This window comes from Myxocyprinus asiaticus, chromosome 30 (genome assembly GCF_019703515.2).
Source record: "Myxocyprinus asiaticus isolate MX2 ecotype Aquarium Trade chromosome 30, UBuf_Myxa_2, whole genome shotgun sequence".
Lineage (NCBI taxonomy): Eukaryota > Metazoa > Chordata > Actinopteri > Cypriniformes > Catostomidae > Myxocyprinus > Myxocyprinus asiaticus.
In genome coordinates, this window is record NC_059373.1 from 29,892,576 (window position 1) to 29,913,042 (window position 20,467).

At 39.3% G+C, this 20,467-nt stretch overlaps 1 protein-coding gene across 1 annotated transcript; it reads left to right on the plus strand.

Annotated features, from left to right (window-relative positions):
* The first annotated feature begins 714 nt into the window (after window positions 1-714).
* Window positions 715-20,453, plus strand: LOC127421036 (large proline-rich protein BAG6-like). Its single transcript, XM_051663749.1, has 20 exons — window positions 715-1,427; window positions 1,601-1,718; window positions 4,778-5,001; window positions 5,140-5,211; window positions 6,047-6,169; window positions 6,342-6,439; window positions 6,534-6,663; window positions 6,770-6,973; window positions 7,044-7,198; window positions 8,080-8,087; window positions 8,359-8,528; window positions 9,130-9,183; window positions 9,293-9,395; window positions 9,509-9,633; window positions 9,727-9,864; window positions 10,418-10,474; window positions 16,515-16,709; window positions 16,795-16,902; window positions 17,432-17,578; window positions 18,921-20,453. The coding sequence occupies exons 1-20, from the start codon at window positions 1,347-1,349 to the stop codon at window positions 19,011-19,013; spliced, it is 2,403 nt and encodes an 800-aa protein (XP_051519709.1). The 5' UTR covers window positions 715-1,346; the 3' UTR covers window positions 19,014-20,453.
* Window positions 20,454-20,467: the final 14 nt, after the last annotated feature.

The following is a 20,467-nucleotide window of genomic DNA, read 5'->3' on the forward strand; positions in this document are numbered from 1 at the left end:
GCTGTAGCTAGCACATGATGTAGTGTGATGATGGGGGAATTGTATAAATGTAGACCTTCCTTCAGGGACACACACATTCACATGCAATTTCTCAACAAATTGATACACTCAAGGCTTAAAATAGCTCTGCATCATTGGACTCATCCTGTCTGTCACATCTCACTCATTACAAACCAATGTTTTGGTCATTTGTTTTTAGAGTTGTCCTTTTGCTCTACACACCTGAAGTCTACATACTTCAGCCTGGTGTATGTGTCTCATAGCTGATGAAAAAGCGAATTAAATTCCACTATATATAGACACATTGCATATATGTCATGCTGGGTTTATAACAGCACTACGTAGTGATTTCCATAAATGAAAGTGAGTGTAGGTACACTAGGTGCAAATCTACACCAGCTCTGCCCTTGTATATGATGTTCACCGTAACTCATTTTCCATTCAATAAAAAGTAGAAAGTGATGAGGCAATATTTATTTGTTTGTGGGGTTGATGTTGTGTTGCACTGAATTAATTTGTTTATTTAAACTGATGTAAGGAAATACAGTTTTATAGTTTGAAGTCATCATAAATTAAATGAGAAAACACAAACCACATTGTGTGATATCTTTAGTTCTAAATCAATCAATCAGTACTTTTTTATTCGAATTTGTGACAATATTTTGAAATTATTTTGAAATCGCATCTCGTGACGTGACTTTGACGTCACTTCCTGTCAGAACTGTTTGGGATTAGCTATAGCTGTTCTACAAGAAAAAATGTTACACTTAATACCTCCAAATCCTCGATTTACCACAGAAATAAGATAAAAGTAAGGGATTTAACCCTTTCAAACGTTTCGAGCCGAAATAAGTTCTGCAGTTATTCTATTTATTATATGTTTATGCTACAATTAGCAGCCGGACCCCAGCTAACAGCAGCGGTATTGCTTTAAATAGCAGCAGTGACGTATAACTAATATCAAATATTAATTTATATGGTTCATGCGATGTATTAAAATGTTGTACACTGGAATTATGCTTGTCTTTATAATATAGGTGAAACGATGGTGACGGTTACTTTGCCCACATTTGCTAGCGCGCGACGTTGCTATGGCAACAAAAGCAGAGCGCTTTAATTATAAACAACGAAGCTGTGTGCAGTTTCTAATTAGTTGACAGCTTTGTTGGTTACAGTAGGAGCGTTCAAATATCCTCGCTAGCAGTGTAGATTGCAGATGTTTAGTAACATTAGTCCCTGTAATCAACAGTAGATACATTCTGAGTTCGGAATGCCATACTACCCTTACTACTTCTGCCACTCTTAATCCTCTCGTCCTTTATAAGATATTTTTGAGCCACAAGGTGATGATGGAGGAGCCAGGAACCATAGCAGTGACAGTGAAAACCCTGGATTCCCAGAGCAGGACGTTCACTGTCAGGGGAGAGGTGTGTGCATGTGTATGATCAGTCATGTATGCAATCACAATGAGAGGAATTTGTGAGTTTATGCTCAGAGACTATATTGAAACGCTGGAAATAACACTTTTTATGTAGATGAAACAACTACATTAACATGATGTCAGAACTTCAAATGAAGACTACCATTCTTTTTCTCTCAGTGGACAGTGAAGCAGTTTAAAGAGCACATCACTTTTGCTGTTGAAATCCCAGTGGATAAGCAGAGGTTGATCTACCAGGGTAAAGTGCTGCAGGACGAGAGGACACTCGCAGAATACAGTTATTATAACACGTTCTGTCATTTTCTGTTTGTATCTGGTGAATGTGTACTAGGGCTGGGCGATATGTAAAAAAATATTTTTGCGATAATTGCCTTAAAAAATATCGCAATATCCCCTTACATCGTCAACCCCCCTGCCAAGGGTCGGTGAATTTTTTTGCTTTATTGATTTTGGTTTAAAAATTTAATACATTTATTGAAACACGAAAAACATTTCAAAAAAGACATTTCTAAATTCAGATTGCACTTTAAACTAAACAAAAAAGCAATAAAATAACGAAGTGATAAAAAAAAAATCGTATTTAATCACCTCCCCAAATCCAAACATTTACCGTCTCAGCTACATTTGCCATCAAGCAAGCATCCATCAATGACAACAGGTGGAAAACTACTAATAGCCTACAGATTAAGAACTAAAGACAGTTATAAATGTAAAGACAATAATAATAACAATAAATAAGCCTAATAAATTCCCTTGTGTTCCCAAAATAATGCTGCCAAATGTGTGTTCTTATTGAATTTGTGTTTGTATTGCGTTTTGGTAATACAGTTTATGCTGCCTAAAGAAAAGAAAATAATACTAAATTTTAGGTTCAAGGTGAACGTATCTTGTATTACTTTATGATTGAATCACTTTCGTCTTTGTTTATTTAATACAAAGATATATATTACTGAACCTGCTGAGTTGCGTTCACAATGCATGTTACCCGTGTGGAAATAAAGCGAACTAAACTCACAGCACCTCCCGAGATGTTCGGAGATAACTTGCAGCATTCTCACAGATGACATTATTCTTGCAAACAGTTTTCAGATGAAGAAACAGAGAAAAAAGAGTGAAAACTTCCTTACATGTGCTTGTTCCATGAGACAAGCTCGTGCTGCACACCTCTGAAAAAACAGTGAATCAGACACAAGCATTGACGGCTTTTCTGTTGTCTGTTCTTAAAAATATGAATAAAGTGTGTTTCTTCAAGCACGTGTCTTTGTGACTAACTGCATTTCTTGTCATGTGTCACTCCGAGATGTCTTACAGGTCATCCGCCTGTTGCGAGTAGATGAGCAAAATTACCCACACATGAAATACATTTGGACGAGGAGCTTGTGAACTCGATCCAGTCTCGTCGTATTTTACGGTTGCTAGTTTCACAATCTGGCCAATGTTTAATATATTTGGCGACTTCCCAGATCCACGGTTTTGCCATTTCCCGATAATCATCTGTTCGCAATCGCTGTCGGGATCTTAGTAAGACATTGTTGATATCCGATTACATCGTCATATTGCCCTCCCCTAATGTGTACCTACCATAAGACAAGAATAGAGAGCCTGAAGGTATCAGACAATCCACTTACATTTATGCATTTGGCAGACACTTTTATCCAAAGTGACATACAGTGCCCTTATTACAGGGAAAATCCCCCTGGAGCAACCTGGAGTTAAGTGCCTTGCTCAAGGACACAATGGTGGTGGCTGTGGGGATTGAACCAACAACCTTTTGCTTATCAGTTCAGTGCTTTAGTCCACTACGCCACCACCACTCCACTTAAAGAAGTCGTGACATGAGGAATAAAATTTTCCTCGATCTTTTGACATATAAGAGGTGATTGTACTATAAAAACGTACTGTAAGTTTCAGAACTCAAAACTTCCTCCTCACTGCAAAAAGAGCATTTGTTGAAACCAAGCTGCCAAAACGACTCGTTCTCTACTTCCTCCACATTGTGATGTCACTGTGGAAGACATTTGCATCTGACTGCCTCCACAACAACATATCAATGCCTACTTTACCTTATCACCTCCGTAGCCCCACCCAGTAGCAGTGAGAAGTGAGATGGCAAGTAGAGAGCAGGTCAGTCGAGAGCAGAGAGCCAATCATAACAGTGGGCGTTTACTGTCAAGTCTTAAAGGAGAAACAGCTCCAAAACTGAGCATTTCTGACAGAGGGTCAGAATGAGTGAGGAAAATGATCATGTTTTACAAATGTATGACTGCTTTACTAAAAAAACTTTATTAATATTATAAGTGGACCTCAAGAAACCTTAAAATAAAAAAGGCATGTCATGACCCCCTTAAACTCTTAAAGGGATAGTTCACCCAAAACTGAAAATTCTCTCATGATGTACTCATCCTCCTGGCATCCCAGATGTGTATGACTTTCTTTCTTCTGCTGAACACAAACAAATACTTTTAGAAGAATATTTCTGCTCTGTAGGTCCATACAATGCAAGTGAATGGGTGCCAAAAATTTTGAAGCTACAAAATCCACATAAAGGCAGCATAAAAGTAATCCAAATGACTCCAGTGGTTAATTCCATGTCTTCAGACACGATGTGATAGGTGTGGATGAGAAACAGATCAATATTGAAGTCATTTTTTGTCATAAATGTTACCCCTTGCCCAGTAGGGGGCGATATGCACGAAGAATGGGAATCAACAAAAACAGAAGGAGAAAGTGAAAGTGAAGGAAAAAGGACTTAAATATTGATCTGTTTCTCACCCACACCTAACATACCACTACAGAATATATGGAATTAACCACCAGAGTCGTCTGGACTCTGGAGTAATTTTATGATGTCCTTATGTGGATTTTGGAGCTTCAACATTTTGGCACTCATTTACTTGCATTGTATGGACATACAGAGCTGAAATATTCTTCTAAAAATCTTAATTTGTGTTCAGCAGAAGAAAGAAAGTCATACACATCTGGGATGGCATGAGGGTGAGTAAATCATGACAGAATTTTCATTTCTGGTTGAACTAACCCTTTAAGCACTTACTTTATTATAATAGCATTGCAATTATCTATTTATCTATTGCAATTATAAATATTATGCATATTTATAGCCACTTGTGGTGTCATACTGAATTTGTTTTCTTAACTGTACTGTAATCATAATGCAGTATGTCCTTTTCTTGTCCATTTTGTCAAAAAGTGAAAACACATATGTAGATCAGTCATAAAAATAGGCTAAAGGGTTTTTATTCAAATTATATGAAAGATAATTTCCCAAGGTTTGATAGAGCATGTTTGTATCTTGGTCTTTTTTTTTTTTTTTTTCAGATGTTGAAGAAAAAGCCATTCATCTTGTGGAGCCTCGTCAGAGCAGTCAGTCTGGGTGTGCAAGAGGCAGTGTTTCCAGCTCCTCAGGTGCAGCGGATGGGGGATCCACCTCCTCTCAATCCTCCACCTTTTCAGGAGCTTCCCACAACCGTAATTCCAACAACTACGTCATGCTGGGAACTTTTAATTTACCAGTGAACATCATGGATCAACAGAAGATACAGGTTTACAGTGCTTTCCTCAGGTCAAGAGATAAAGTGTGTGTTTGTGTGCATGCGATATGTGACAACATCAGATTGCACTGTCAAAAATATGTGCATGGGTTTTGTTATTAAAAGCATTCTGTCTATACCTCCTCCTAGATGTCAGTGCAGCAGATGCTTGCTGGTGTTCGAGAAATGGGGCAGAATGTCAGATTGAGCACCAGCACAGGAGTGAGTCATGCACGTATTACAAACCACCCTACATCCTTCTAGCCCCAACTTTTAACATATTTAATTAAGGTGGGAAACCGAGAACTGGTTCTTATTCAGAAACAGTTATAATAAAAAAATACCAGAACCAAATCCATTTAATGCATTCTTCCGCCATTATGGATGTATAACTGCTATAAAACACTCTGACAGTGTTTTCCGAAGCACCGCTACTGATTCTACAGCGCAAAGCACACAGTGTGAACAGTGTAGTCTGATTCCTGAACGAATGACTCATATGAGGCATTTTTATTTTTTTTTGTGAATTTAAACTTACAGCCCGACCAGTGTACTCCCGATTCCGACTCTTATGAGCTGGCTCTTTTTAGAGAATCCAAAACATACAGCACAACCAGTGTAGTGTGATTCCTTAACAAATGACTCCTCTGAGCCAGTTCTTTTTAGAGAATCCAAAACATGCAGCCCAATCAGTGTAGTCCGATTCCTTAACAAATGACTCTTATGAGCCGGTTCTTTTTAGTGAATCAAAACTTAAAAAGGCAATAAATGCAAGAAGAATTTTATTTCTTATTTCTGGAAAAAAAATCCTCAAAAGTACAAAAAAAAAAATAAAAAAAGAAAAAACGTTAATTGAATCGGAACCGGAATCATTAAATTCCTTACGATTCTTATCCCTACAGTATATCAATTCTGCCACTGTAGATTTAGTTAAAAAGCACTGTAATGGAACACTCAGAATGTATTTCTCTTTGGTGCTTTGTCTAGTCATAGACATAGCCCATTGTTTGAAATTAAATAAAATCTCATCTAGAATAATTTATTTCCACTCTCACAGAGCAGTGGCTCAGTGGATGTCCACATCAATGTGGACCAATCGATGCAGAGCGAGCCCAGGATGAGGCTCCAGTTGGCAGAAAACTTACTGCGAGAGAATCAGGCTTTAATCCACAGACTTGAGGTTTGTCTTTCTGACCTTGACATCCAACAAAAGCAACAAAAACAGTACAATTATTTTTTTATTTTTGATTTTTAAGTGTGCTAATGTGATATATACCAGTAGAAAAAAGACGTTGAAATATTTAGATCCTAGGCGTATTTTCACTTACAGATAATTAAATAATTTGTTTCAGGGTCAGTCAAGTGAAGTATCATCTCAACAAGCAACAGAACCACCTTCCTCTTCATCCTCCACGTCACAGACAGAGGGACCAACTCACTCTGGACCAAAGTTAGAGATTTACATATTCAAGTTCATATTTAAACCTCTAAGTCATTTGTCTCTGAACATCAAACAACGCCTCTTTCACTGTTTCCTCCTCCAGTAACCCGAGCCCATTGGAACTAGTGGAAGTTCTTTCAGAGGTGCGGAGGGTGGAGGAGAGACTCCGTCCTTTCATGGAGAGGACTCACTCAATCTTTGGAGCTGCCAGTTCTGCTGATTACAATAACAATGTATGAACACAATTCTCTAACATTACACAATATCATATATTTTTAATGTGCATTGTAAATATGGCTGCTTTTATTAGCTGTAAATTTGTTATTCTTTCCGTGACAGACACAAGAACGAGAGGAAGATCAGTGCACTCTAAATTTGATCGGAGAATCACTCCATCTCCTTGGCAACATCTTAGTGGCTCTGAGTGACTTTCGCTGCAATTTATTTACTCAACCTCCCCACTATTTACACGTGGTTCGGTCAATATCTCACTACACCTCCCCTGTTGTACTGCAGAGTGGACTGCCTCAAATTCCAATTCTGGTAAGCTTGCGTTCAGAAGAATTAAAAAAATCGCTTTTAAACAATCAGCCTGACAGAATACTTCATCTAGGTGAACCTTGGCAGCACTGGCACTATGACCTCAAATGACAGACAGGCCCAGCCCTCTCAGCCCAGCAGCCAATCAGAGCAACAGAGTCAGGGACAGGCTCCTGCCCCTCCACCTACTGGAGCCAATCAACAAACTATTATGCTACTATCTGAAAGGTGACTGGCTCTTTTACCTGTAAGGCGGGACTTCCTTTCTACATCCGTTGACTGTTGGGTGCTTACAGCTTCTTGGTTGTGCATTCCAATTTCTCCCATTCATTTAAATAGAAGTGACCCGTCCCTGCTAAATAGTCTCTGCCTTGAACCAAGCCAACCAGCTCCGAAGTGAATCACACAACATTACAAACTTTGATTTGAAAAAAAAAAAAAAATGGTACAAGACTGCATACTCCAGTTCTGTGATGCACGAATGTACTACTACTCCCATGAAGCATTGTGAATGGTATATAAATCAAAACGACTGTATGTAAAACTATTGTTTTAAGGTAATTGGTTATAAATATAAAACAATATATTTTAAAGGAATAGTTAAAACAAAAAAGGAAAATTCTCTCATCATTTACTCACCCTCATGCCATCCAAGAAATGAATGACTTTCTTCTGCAAAACACAAAGATTTTTAGAAGAATACCTCAGCTCTGTAGGTCCATACAATGCAAGTGAATGGTGACCAAAACGTTGAAGCTCCAAAAAGCACATAAATTCGCATAAAAGTAATCCAAACGACTCCAGTGGTTTAATCTATGTCTTCTGAAGTGATCCAATAGGTTTTGGATGAGTCTAGAGCATACCACAATATAACTCCTTTTTCACTGTAAATCTTGACGTCAGCAGTTTCCTTGGTGATCATGATTTCAAGCTCGATTACAATTCCTAGCGCCATCCAGTGCTCTGCGCATGCATAAAGCACTAGGATGTGTTATCCAGCTTGAAGTCATGATCGTGCCTAGAGACTGCAATGCATCGCTTCAGAAGACATGGATTAAATGGATTCGCATGGTCGTAGCTAATTCTGTAATTGGTGGATATCTCTTTAGTATTATGGGTGACGTGGTTCTTCACCAGGATACTTGGCAATTAAATTTTAAGTTTTAAAAATTACGTTGATATCACACTTCTGTGTATTAAAGAAGCATGTAACAATCTCAGAGCTCATGTTAGGACTGTCTTAGAAGATATAAGATATTGTTAAAAAATAAATTACTGATTGAAAAAAAAAAAAGATGTGATGTTTACTTCTGGAACCCTGCTATGGTGCTCTATTAAGATGAGTTTTTTTCACTGGTTTGAAATGACTCCCTGTACCTGACTGGTAGGTTTCTTTGGAGATCTTCTTTCTCTGGTGTGTCAGAGTTTCTCCATTGTGGACATGGTGGTGCTGCTGCATGGTAATCCTCAGCCTCTGAGCCGCATCCAGCCTCAGCTCACAGCCTTCTTCACGGACCACTATCTGCAATACCGAGAACCCACCGACCCCAACATAACTGTGAGAGCTGTCACTGCAGTCACATGTGGCCTTCTCTACTACATTAGTTCCCCTGATATGAAGGAAGTCATTAGGATCGTATGTGCTATTAAATATTCAAAGGTTGTGTTCAGCTGCTCCTAATGTTCTTACCATTTTTGATTAACAAAATATGTTAATCATATTTATTTATTTATTTGCTCTGAAATGGCTTTACATAAAGGATTTTCTTTTTCAGAGGAACCATAATTTTGACCAAACAGCTATTGTTGCAAAGTATATTCAATATGTTTAAAGCAAGAAAGTAAAAACAGACTTCCACAAAGAGTTCAGTAAAAATTTTTTAGTGATAACGCCAACAAATCATTCAGTCTGTGTTTGGAGCCAATTCTTTGAAATGGCCTGCTTAAAACAACTGATCTGCATAGACAAATCAAGCTTTGATACAACAATTCTGCACACACCACTGAGGGTCATATTTTCGTGATTGTCAGATTATATATATATATATATATATATATATATATATATATATATATATATATATATATATATATATAAAAACTTCCATTGATTGTATTTTGAAAAGGCTGACTTTTTGTCTGACAATTGTCTCCACTAGAGAGCTGCTGATGATCTGATCAATGGACTGGAAGAGTATATTGCAGAGAATTTTGTAAGTCTGTACTTGATCTGTTCTTCTTACACATTTACACTGTACTCCTTGTTCATTAGACTCACAACAGACAATTGTTTTACTGATCTCTGTGCTGTGTTCATCCCAGTCCACAGTGACTGTTCGAGAGGGAGTGAACATCATCCAAACCAACATGTCCTTCCTGAGACAGCAGTTAACATGCATGGCCACACACATTATGTTCTGCACAGGTGACCACTGTACTATCTACACGAGCACAGTCGCAAAAACCACTACAGACCCTACAGACACTATTCAGAGTTTGACCATCTTTCTGATGATAAGATATTACTGATCTTTCCAGATAACACATTTGGACAGCGTCTGCTGTATCTGTGCACTCAGGGGCTGTTTGAGTGTCTGGCCCTTAATCTTTACTGCTTGAGAGGAGAGCAAAGGTCTCTAATCACCATCATCAACCACAGTATTGTAAGATCCACTGACTCTTTCCGTCATAAGATTATTTTGGCTTCTATTGAATGTGTATCTTTTGACTTTCCTCATTTGTTGTTTTTCACACAGAGGAGGATGTCAACAGAAGTGAATCCCAGTCTGGTGAACTGGTTGACCAGTATGATGTCCATGAGGCTGCATGTGATTCTGGAGCACAACCCAGTTACTGAAGATCAGATCCAGCATTATGTCATCTACACACAGCAGGTCCTTCACTCACATTCAGTTCAAGTCAGCTTTATTGGCACAGCATTGCAAGGTTATTTTTGTTTAGAAAGGTTTTTTTTTTTAACACTCAGAATCGCCCGCTCTTTAAGTTACTAGACAGAAGGATGGCCAGTCTGGCCAGTAGTTCAAATTTACTTGCCCTGCCAACATTTCTATTGGCTCTACCACAAAAAAACAAAACAAAACTATAAAACGTTCAGTTTAAAATATTGTCAAAAATATATTTATTATTTCATTACTTTGTTGTTTTCTTTAAGAAAATAGAAAAATAATGTAATTAACTGTAGATGTCGCTTTCATATAATTGCATATATATTTCCCTACAAATACATAGTATTTTCCTTCTGCTGCCATGATACAGAACAAGCACAACTGAGGTCATTTGATCACAATTTGTCACCAGACATCCAACGCTTCAACTAGTGGCTGAATTAATTGACTGGTCCAGTAGCCAGGTCAACACATACAGGATACACCCACAGATTGGATGAATATGAAGTGAATCTCTTTCTATTATCTCTTTTATTTACAGAGCGTGTCTTCTCAGAGAACAGACTCACAAGCGGACCAGCAGTCAGAGAGTGTAGAGGTGAGTTTGAACAGAAAGTCAATCAGTTTTGTTTATATGCCACCTGCCCTACCCACTCTTGCTTTTTTAAGCTGAGCTGTGATTCAATGGAATAATTGAATAGTCAATAAAATCAATGACTTCTACGATTTAATTTCTTCTAAGACTTCTAGAACACATCTTGGAATTCACTTCTAAGAAATGTAACATATCCCTTTTACGCTGAAATGGTGCTGGTTCTCGTGTTGGAGCCTGTGCTTGGCTGGTTCTTGGCCGGGGGAATCTGGAGCCTATGGCAAACAGGCTCTCTTTTCCTCTAACTTAAGAACCGAACAGACTTAATGGGTTACATTGCTATGTGGTAGTCTTATATGACTTACTAATCTGCCCACAAACAAGCATGGCATCTCACGGTGTTTATGTACAGCTTTTACTCCTGTTTTTGAGGCTATATACTGTATGTATGAACATAGAGAGTAATGCAATCCAACATTAATACATTGCTCATTAAGATATCAACGACATCTATGCTAAGATGACAGGTAACGTAATTGCATTATTTTCTATGAACTCATTAATGTGGCTTAACTTGTTAAGCACTATGAACTGTAACAATGGAATGTTTATTAACATTGGTGTAGCAGATGGTTATATTTGGATTTTGCCATAGCATATAATATTATGTTTACATCTTGATTGAGAATTCCACCGGTTTATTCTATGGGATTTTTTTTATGAAATGACATGCAGAAAATGTCTCTTTTATCTGTGGTGCCATTTAAATATCACACCTGTCTCTGTAAAAGCCTTTCATCAGAAGCCTTTCTGCCTGTCAGTCATTGTGCACGTTTACAGGGCAGCCCATGTATGCTCGTATAAGTGCAAGTATGGTGTCCTGCTCCTGCAAAACGCCCAGGTTCAGACTGCAAAATGCTCAGGGGGAGCCTTCCCTCTCCATCTGCTTCAATACGACTTTCTCTAGTGTGTCTGTCTGTGTGCATGTACTGTATCTTTGCAGTGAGGGTATTGGAAAGATTGGGCGTAGCTAATTCAACAGCTAGTCTGGTGGAATTTCCAGAACAGATAAAATCACTTACAACACATTTAGTTAGAAAGACCTTGTCTATCTGTTAAAGGAGTAGCTGGCTAAAAATCCCTGTACTGAACAAAAACAATGCACAAAATAAGACTAGAAGAGTGTAAGGAAAGCTAACAAAGCTGGCAAAAGTAAAGGCTTACCGAGATAAGCTGCAGAGGACACCTGTGATTCAGTGTATGTCTCGGGTGTGACTGTCACCGAATTCAATGCCCGGTTAGTTAGCTGGTTGGTAGGTGTCCGAGCGCAGAGCCCAAGACATCGTAGTGAATGGTTTTATTGCTCTGTCCACTGACACTTTTGCTTGGGTCCCACTTATGGTCCCTGTACTGCTTTTTAAAATTAGTTTATGATTTGGTCAGTCGTCCGATTGAAGCCAGCGTTCTAGCTCTATCTCTTCGAACCTTTGCAAACTCTCTCATTTATCTTGGATCTCCATAGAAGACCCTATTGCTAGTAGAGTGTTGGTTTTCACTGTGGACGACTGCTGAAGGTTTTTTTTTTTTGTACTCCTTGCTGCAGACTGACTGCTAGCCAAACTGTTATTGTTTGGAAAACTTTACCTGGTGACTACACATTAGTCTGCCCTCCACCCCCTGATGTAATCAGTTCCTGCTTAAAGACCAGCAAGCTTTTGGGGTCGGAGCGTAAACAGTTTTTCCGCCCCGGAACTGCCTTTTCTGCAGTAGAAACGTGTGGAATGGTTCAAGAATTTACACCGGCACAGGAACTAGTCCTCGAACCATGTCGGTAGAAAAGGGGTATCAGTGGTTTTGTTATTGGAAGGTTTAAGAACCATAGACTCCTAACAGGGACCAGTCTGCAATTGTTATACAGTATTTTCAATATTTGTTCAACATCAAGTTTGTTCAGGTTTTCTAAGAAGAACCATACTTTTCCTAAGCACTCCTCATCCTCTTGTGCATTTAACCAAAGACTGTTTAGCCCAAGACAGACCACTTGAATTAAAATGAATGGGAGAAATTGGAACACCCAATATGGCAGATGTAGAAAAGTAAGTCCCAACTTACAAAGTAAAAGAGCCAGTCACCTTTTAGATACAGACATCGCCTTTCAACTCGAGACTGTGTGTGTGCACATTAGCTGGACCAGCGTGACAAATAGTGGATTTTAGCATGATCTGCGCTAAAGAAGCACAATGTATACCATTGTTGTCAGATTTTTCTGCTGATTTGAAATATGTTCTTTAATTATATTCTTGACCAACAGTTTTTGAGATTTTACTGTACTTGTATGCCACTTGCACCCATAGAAAATAGCTGCCTTGAAGTTTTCCAAAGATGGCCACTTAACCTACTCCATACGCTGCTAGGCAAGCATCGCATCATTATTACAATTGCTCAGACTTCGGTTTAGACACTTGAACAAACTCCCTGACCCTAAGAGCGATACATTGCAGTGTTGTTCTATAGTGTTTGTGCTTTGCACCTTATTTATACCTTCAGTCATGCAGCTTGTTTAGGAGAGGTGTGCTAACTTTTCTAATCGATCAAACATACGTTTTTCTTCTGCCGTACTTTAAAAAAAAAAAAAAACTCATAAACTTAAAGGAATGACCTAAGTCATATCTATGAACCAGGCTCTTTTGTCTTGGGCCAGTAAGAAACCACCTCATAGCAACCCAGAACACCTTAGCAACCTTGACTGCACTGATTGTTTTTGAATCTGCAGCCACAGACCTGGACGAGTTCACTGATACTGTGACATCATATATCAGTTTCTGTGCATTCCTACTAGGACTTATTTAACATACAACAATGACAAACCATGGTTTACAGCAAAACTCAGACAGTTTGTCAGGACAAAGTGGATGTTTACAGAAGTGGGGATAAAATCTTGTACAATCAGGCCAAGTACAGACTGACAAAGGAGATTAAAGTGTCTAAAAGAAGCTATTCTGAAAAGCTGAAAAAACAGTTTTCAGCTAACGACCCTGCATCAGTGTGGAGAGGCCTGAAAAACTTTACCAACTACAAGACACCATCCCCCAGCACTGTAGGGAATCAACAACTGGCTAACAACCTGAATGTGTTTTACTGTAGATTGAAAAACCTAGTTTCACACCCCACACCTGCTCCGACCTTCACAGCACACAAACATTTACACCTCCTGCCACCACCCTCCTCCCCTCTCCTGCTACTCAACATGCACTTAAGATCTGTGAAGATGTTTTGTGCCGGGTCTTCTGGAAACAGAAGACAAGAAAAGCACAGGGCCCAAATGGTGTTTCACCCACTTGTCTAAAATCCTGTGCTGACCAGCTGGCCCCCATCTTCAGACAGATCTTCAACAGATCACTGGAGCAGTGTGAAGTTCCCTGCTGCTTCAGATGCTCCACAATCATCCCCGTCCCAAAGAAACCCAAGATCAAAGGACTTAATGACTACAGACCTGTCACTCTGACATCTGTGGTCATGAAGTCATTTGAGAGACTGGTGTTAGCCCACCTGAAGGACATCACTGAACCCTTTCTGGATCCCCTTCAATTTTCTCATAGAGCAAACAGGGTTGTGGATGATGCAGTCAATATGGGACTGCATTACATCAACATCTAGACAGACCAGGGAGGTATGCAAGGATACTATTTGTTGACTTCAGTTTGGCATTTAACATCATCAATCCCACTCTTCTATGGACTAAATTAACCCAGCTCTCTGTTCCCATCTCTATCTGTCAGTGGATCACCAGCTTTCTGACAGACAGGCAGCAGCTAGTGAGAATGGGGAAATTCATCTCCAGCACAAGTACAATCAGCACTGGTGTCCCCTAGGGATGTGTGCTCTCCCCAGTGACGGCACTGCCAAGGACCCCTCTGTAAAGCTCCTGTAGTTCGCAGATGACACTACAGTCATCAGCCTCATCCAAGATGATGATGAGTCTGCATACAGAAGGGAGGTTGAACAGCTGGCCGTCTGGTGCATTCAAAACAACCTGGCGCTGAACACGTTTAAAACAGTAGAGATGATAGTGGACTTTAGGAGGAACACCCCAACATTAACCCCAATCACCATTCTGAACAGCACCTTGGCAGCAGTGGAGTCATTCAGGTTCGTGGGCACTACCATCTAACAGGACTTGAAGTGGGAGACCCACATTGACTGATTTTGAAAAAGGACCAGCAGATGTTGTACTTCCTTTACCAGCTGAGGAAGTTCAACCTGCCACAGGCGCTGCTGATACAGTTCTACTCAGCAGTCAACGAGTCTGTCCTCTGCACTTCTATAACTGTCTGGTTTGGTTCAGCTACCAAGTCAGACATCAGAAGACTTCAAAGTATGGTTCGGACTGCTGAGAGGATTATTGGCGCTCCCCTACCCACCCTGCTAGAACTGTACACATCCAGAGTGATGAAAAGGGTTGGTAAAATCACTCTTGACCCATTCACCCAGCACACCTTCTCTTTGAACTGTTGCCCTCTGACCGGCGCTACAGAGCACTGAGCACCAGAACAGCCATGCACAGGAACAGTTTCTTCCCTCAGGCCATCCACCTCATGAACAGTTAAAACTGCCACCAAATGCTTTCCTTTGGTCAATACAACCATGTGCAATATTCAATCCATCCATTCCTACTTATATCCATATTTCATTTATATTCTTTAACATATCCTACCTCCTCTTTAATACATTACATCACCTGCACATAACTGTATATTTGAATATAAAACATTCCAACAACATTATTGTGCTATTGTATATTTCTCTTTATTTTTTGTTATATCGTTTTTTTTTTTTTTATATATACATTTTTTACGTTTAAATGTATTTGTTTGCATGTATGTATGTTGCATTGTATTGCACTGGAAGCTTCTGACACCATGACAAATTCCTTGTGTGTGTAAGCATACTTGGCAATAAAGCTCATTCTGATTCTGATGTAGCAATGCCTTGGCAACCACCTACAACTCCCCAGCATCATGGCGGTGAGTTTTGCAAAGGAAGCATCACTTACAGTTTCATTAGAAATTAAATCTAGTTTTGTTTTCACTTTTATTTGTGAATTAGCTGATTAAGACTTACACCCTGTCTACACCGGACGTGAGCGGCAGGTTGCATCAAAAGCAATAGAACCCATTATAATCAGTGATGCTGTTTACACCAGAAGCGTCCTTTGCGACACGTTGCGCAGACAGTAAATGGGTGTCCCGTTCCATTTTGCACTGTATGTGCTGGCGCTACTACTGCCAACAACACAAATAAATGGTTTAAAATATTCATCTTGACGTGTCCAGTGTAGACAGCCTCAAGCCATTGCGTCGCGTCAACAGACACGCCGGGTGTAGACAGGGTGTTAGAAGGCTATGGAATCATGGACCCCATTTCCACCTAGTTTCGGGTGATCTGATCACAATTGGTCAGCGCTAAATACAGGTGGAAACGAGGTCCAAAATAATGTGATCGGATCACTGAAACCACATACAGAGGTAATCAAAAACACACAGGACCAAATCGCATTTGAGGTGTAAACGCTAATCCACCACCCCTCCCCTGTCAGTCAACCGCTGTGCTAAAACAGGATTTTAAACTTTGCCGTGCTTGTTTAAAATAATCTAAAAATCATCCAGAACATTTGAATAAGTGAATGCATACACAAGCAGGGGAACTTCACAGAACTTTTTCAGTGGATCTGTTATCAACATGCAGAGACACAGATGAAAAGCACTTTCAGCACTACACACATCTCAGGTTAATACAGGTACTCAACTAATGTTACAAATTATTTTGCTCGAAATGTTGCTTTTGTGCTTCGATTCAATTTCAGCTACATCTGGGAGAAACAGAGTTAGATTATGGGATACAAAGGCCGAATAGAATACGGGATGCATAAGTCACTGTTGGCCTTAGCTTAATGACAGTCCCTTAAGGCCTGTACAGAACTGGTTCTGTATCCGCACTAAAAGCTTTCTGCTATGACAGTAATTTGTGATTAAACTGTGTGTTCCAGATGGAGGAGAGTCTGTCTCCTGCCCCTGCTACCACTGCGGAGGAAGTCAAGGCATCCACAGGAAACATTGCTGATGGTGAAGAACCACCACGCAGGCCATTATTAGAGGAGACACGAGGAGCCGTAGCCTTGGCAACAACAGAGTCGTCGTCGTCAAATGGAGAGGTGGAGCCATGGGTAGCCGCAGTTCTACCTGTGAGAATCTCATTGTTTCTGTTAGCTGTTTTACTTTGTCTTTTGAGAGAATAACAATGAAACTGTTTTGATGTGTGTTAATAAGGAGTGGGTACCCATCATAAGACATGACATGCTGACACAGAGGAAGATGAAAGCACAGCAGCCTCTGTCTGATGCTTATCTGCATGGAATGCCAGCCAAGAGGAGAAAGGTCGGTGGTTTTTGCATGTCAACACTTGCTTACCATGCATTCACCCAAAGCAAGGACATTTCTGTAGATCACTAAGGGCGCCAAGACTCTAGAGAAAGCTGTGACGGATCGTCTGACGAATTGGAATGCATAAGATGTGGTTTGAGAGGTGGGTTGAAATCAGAAAGCAATAGAATTTCCAAAAGCATAACTGGACCCGACTCTCCGAAATTCTCATTTGTCAGTGGATGCCTCTTTTTCAGAGTATGTTGCAGCAAAACTTGCAATTCTCTCAACTTGGGGTCACAGTGACAGAGCGTCACTTTCGCAAACCCTTGAATTGTTCCTCTATGTCCTTGTGATGCACTCTCATTGAAATTGGTTTGCATTGTTCACTGACGTATATAGGTGCCATAATGCTAAATAATTCAGGAAATCTATTTATTGCTCTGATCGGATATCCTTCCTTTACATATACTTCAGCAGATATTTTATGGCTTGCGTTATATTTTCCCATTACGTTCATTCTGCTGTGCGTTCTTTCTCATAGACCACACAGGGTGAGGGTCCACACCTCTCTCTTTCTGATGCCGTAAGTCAAGCTGCCAGAGTTGCTGGAGTTCAGCCTGTTACAACACCAGACAGCCTACAGGGGGAGCTGGAGGCACCAGAACTACAGGAGGCATACACACAACAGGTAAGAAAGGGGTTTAGATTATTATTGGTAGGGGTGGGAATCAACAGGGACCTGGCAATACGATATTATGTCGATATCTTCCTGCTTAACTTCATCATAGAGCCATAGAATTAGCGTAGAGCATAGGCACATAAGTATCAAAGAAAAAAAATGACAAAATAGCATATCTTTAAACGAAAAATCCTTTTTTTAAACAGCCTTTAGGTTATAGGCTTATATTCTTATGTATTTCTCTTTTTTGTTTTTGTCCATAAGAAATAATGCGTGTTGACTTATTCTGCCATCTCACACACTTGTTCTGAGTGGTTATCAATCTTTTTTTCACCCTAAAAAATAATGACACCTAGTATGAAATGGGACCAAATAATACTATGTGAAGAACTGAAGTAAAAATGTTGATTCTTGGTTGTGATGCACCAAAATGAAAATTGTTGGCCGAATTCAAAATCCTTTTGTATGAAAACCGAAAATGGCATTTTTGCGCGAAAATCTTTGGTGGCTGACTTTTTGGTGCGACACGCAAAAACATGCTAGTAATGCCTAGCAACGCCTAGCTAAATGCTAAAGTATGCTAGTAATATCTAACAACATGCTAGCAATGTCTAGCTAAAAGCTAAAACATGCTAGCTGTGGTTAGCAACATGCTATAGACTCCTAACAACATGCTAAAACATGCTAGCAATGCCTAGAAACATGCTAGCAACTGCTAGCAACACCTATCTAGATGCTAAAGCGTGTTAGTAATGTCTAACAACATGCTAGCAATGTCTAGATAAAAGCTAAAACATGCTATCTGTGGCTAGCAACATGCTATAAACTCCTAAGAACACGTTAAAACATGCTAGCAATGCCTATAACATGCTAGAACATGCTAGCAACACCTAGCTAGATGCTAAAGCATGCTAGTAATGTCTAACAACATGCTAGCAATGTCTAGCTAAAATCTAAAACATGCTAGCTGTGGCTAGCAACATGCTATAAACTCCTAACAACATGCTAAAACATGCTAGCAATGCCTAGAAACATGCTAGCATTACCTAGCTACATGCTAGCAATGCCTAGCAACATCTGTCTGTCTGTGTGATGGTTTAATTAGCTTGGTGGTCGTCTTACGGTAATGTCTGTATAAACTTCAAACTTGTAAAACTTGTTTAAACTTTCAGACAAGACTTTGTCAAGCCATCATTAAAGTTTGTGTCTACAAACTTTATTATTAACAAACTTTATTAAAATATTGCAATACTTTGAAATACATATACAGTATATTTTTTGCCCCACCTGTAGGCATTAGAAATAAAATCTATGTGACTGAGAATTAAAAACACTTTGAAACCTTTTACAGGTGAAGAGTGATATAAAGAAAAGACTGAGTGATGATCCAGACTATAACCACCAGCGACTTCCCAACACACACAGAGCTTTCTTTGAGGACTAACCAACAGCTCAGTTTACACATCTGTCTTCTCTTCATCAAATGCACGACCATGATCATGATGTCTCACAGGGAGCACCCAATAGCGTCTCACGCTGTGAGGGAACCAGTCGTTTTGAAATCGGCAGCTGACACACGCAACTCAGATGTTTTCCATAGTCAAGTGTGTGGATAGAGACTCTAAATATAGACAGAACCTGTGAAGACCGTAATAGAGGAGCTGGGATGCTCTGTGAAGAAACTAGACTTTCTTCCTTTTACATCATGTGCAAAAGGCACTGTTATACGGAACAGCATCTAATAGTTTTTCGATGTCACTGAGTCATCTCAAAGCCAGATTTACACTGATACGATTCATGTGTCCCTGTCCATTGTAAATTAGTTGTATATTGCTGTAATAATTTGTTTTAATAATGACAATGATAGCAGTTGTAGATACTTCATTTCATCTTGACCAGCTCAATGTGTAGATAATGCCAAGATTATGCCAAGTTCAATGTTTACAAGGTCCAAACATATTGTTGAACATGAGGAATTGATGTACTACACTGCACAATTCATCACATAGGACTTTAAAGTATGTAGCCAAAGTGATGCATTGCTGTTATTTGTCATTATTTCGTGCATGCCAAAATCATACTGTTGGCTCCCAAATTCATGTTGTTGAAGAATGTGGCTGTTCTGAAATACAAATGGTCCATGTCTGGAATTACTTTAAAAAAAAACGTCTGCCTCCATGTCTGTTTTGGCCACTAATAATCTTAAAGAAACTCGAGCCGGATTCATAAAACATTCTAAAGAATTAAATTCTTCTTAACTACTTTTTCTTCATATTTTATGACTCAAGAACAAATATTAAGAATATTTTGTATTCCCAAAAAGACATCTTAAGATGTTCTTTATGAATTGCACTTTTTGCACTTTCTTGCGAACTATATTTATTAAAAGATTTTTGTGAATTCGGACGCTGAATTCCATTTGCTATGGTTATGTTTTACAAAAATAGCTTTCACATGTCACTTACCATAAATTGATTGTCCTATTACATTCTTAAAGCAGTAAAATTGTGGCACCCAGGAAGCAAAATCATCTGGACCCTTTCAACAGCAAAGACCAATTGTTTTTATATTTACGCCAACTGTAGAGTTGCATTTGTCAAGTTCAACCACTCAACCCTGTCATTGTAAGAAATAGCATCAAACAGGGTTATGAAAATTGCCAGTGTTTATTGTGCCATCATGAGATGGATGAAAAACTTTTTCCAAAGATTAAGCATCTTTTTTCACTGTCATGCTTTTGAAAAAAAAAAAAAAGTTCCATTATATGCTACTAATTATTTGACACATAAAATAATTATAATTCCCTTATCCAGAGACAACCCTCAATGGCTCTATCGGGTTTCTAGTCAGATAAATCAGGTGGTTATATATGCTATTGCAGGCTCTTCTGAAGAATCC

Bases quoted from the DNA above. Each gene is read 5' to 3' on its own strand.
- LOC127421036 (XM_051663749.1), top strand. From the start codon at position 1,347: ATGATGGAGGAGCCAGGAACCATAGCAGTGACAGTGAAAACCCTGGAT. The intron at 1,719-4,777 runs GTTATTATAACA...TTTTTTTTTCAG, and splicing joins GAGGACACTCGCAGAATACA to ATGTTGAAGAAAAAGCCATT. The intron at 6,664-6,769 runs GTATGAACACAA...TTTCCGTGACAG, and splicing joins CTGCTGATTACAATAACAAT to ACACAAGAACGAGAGGAAGA.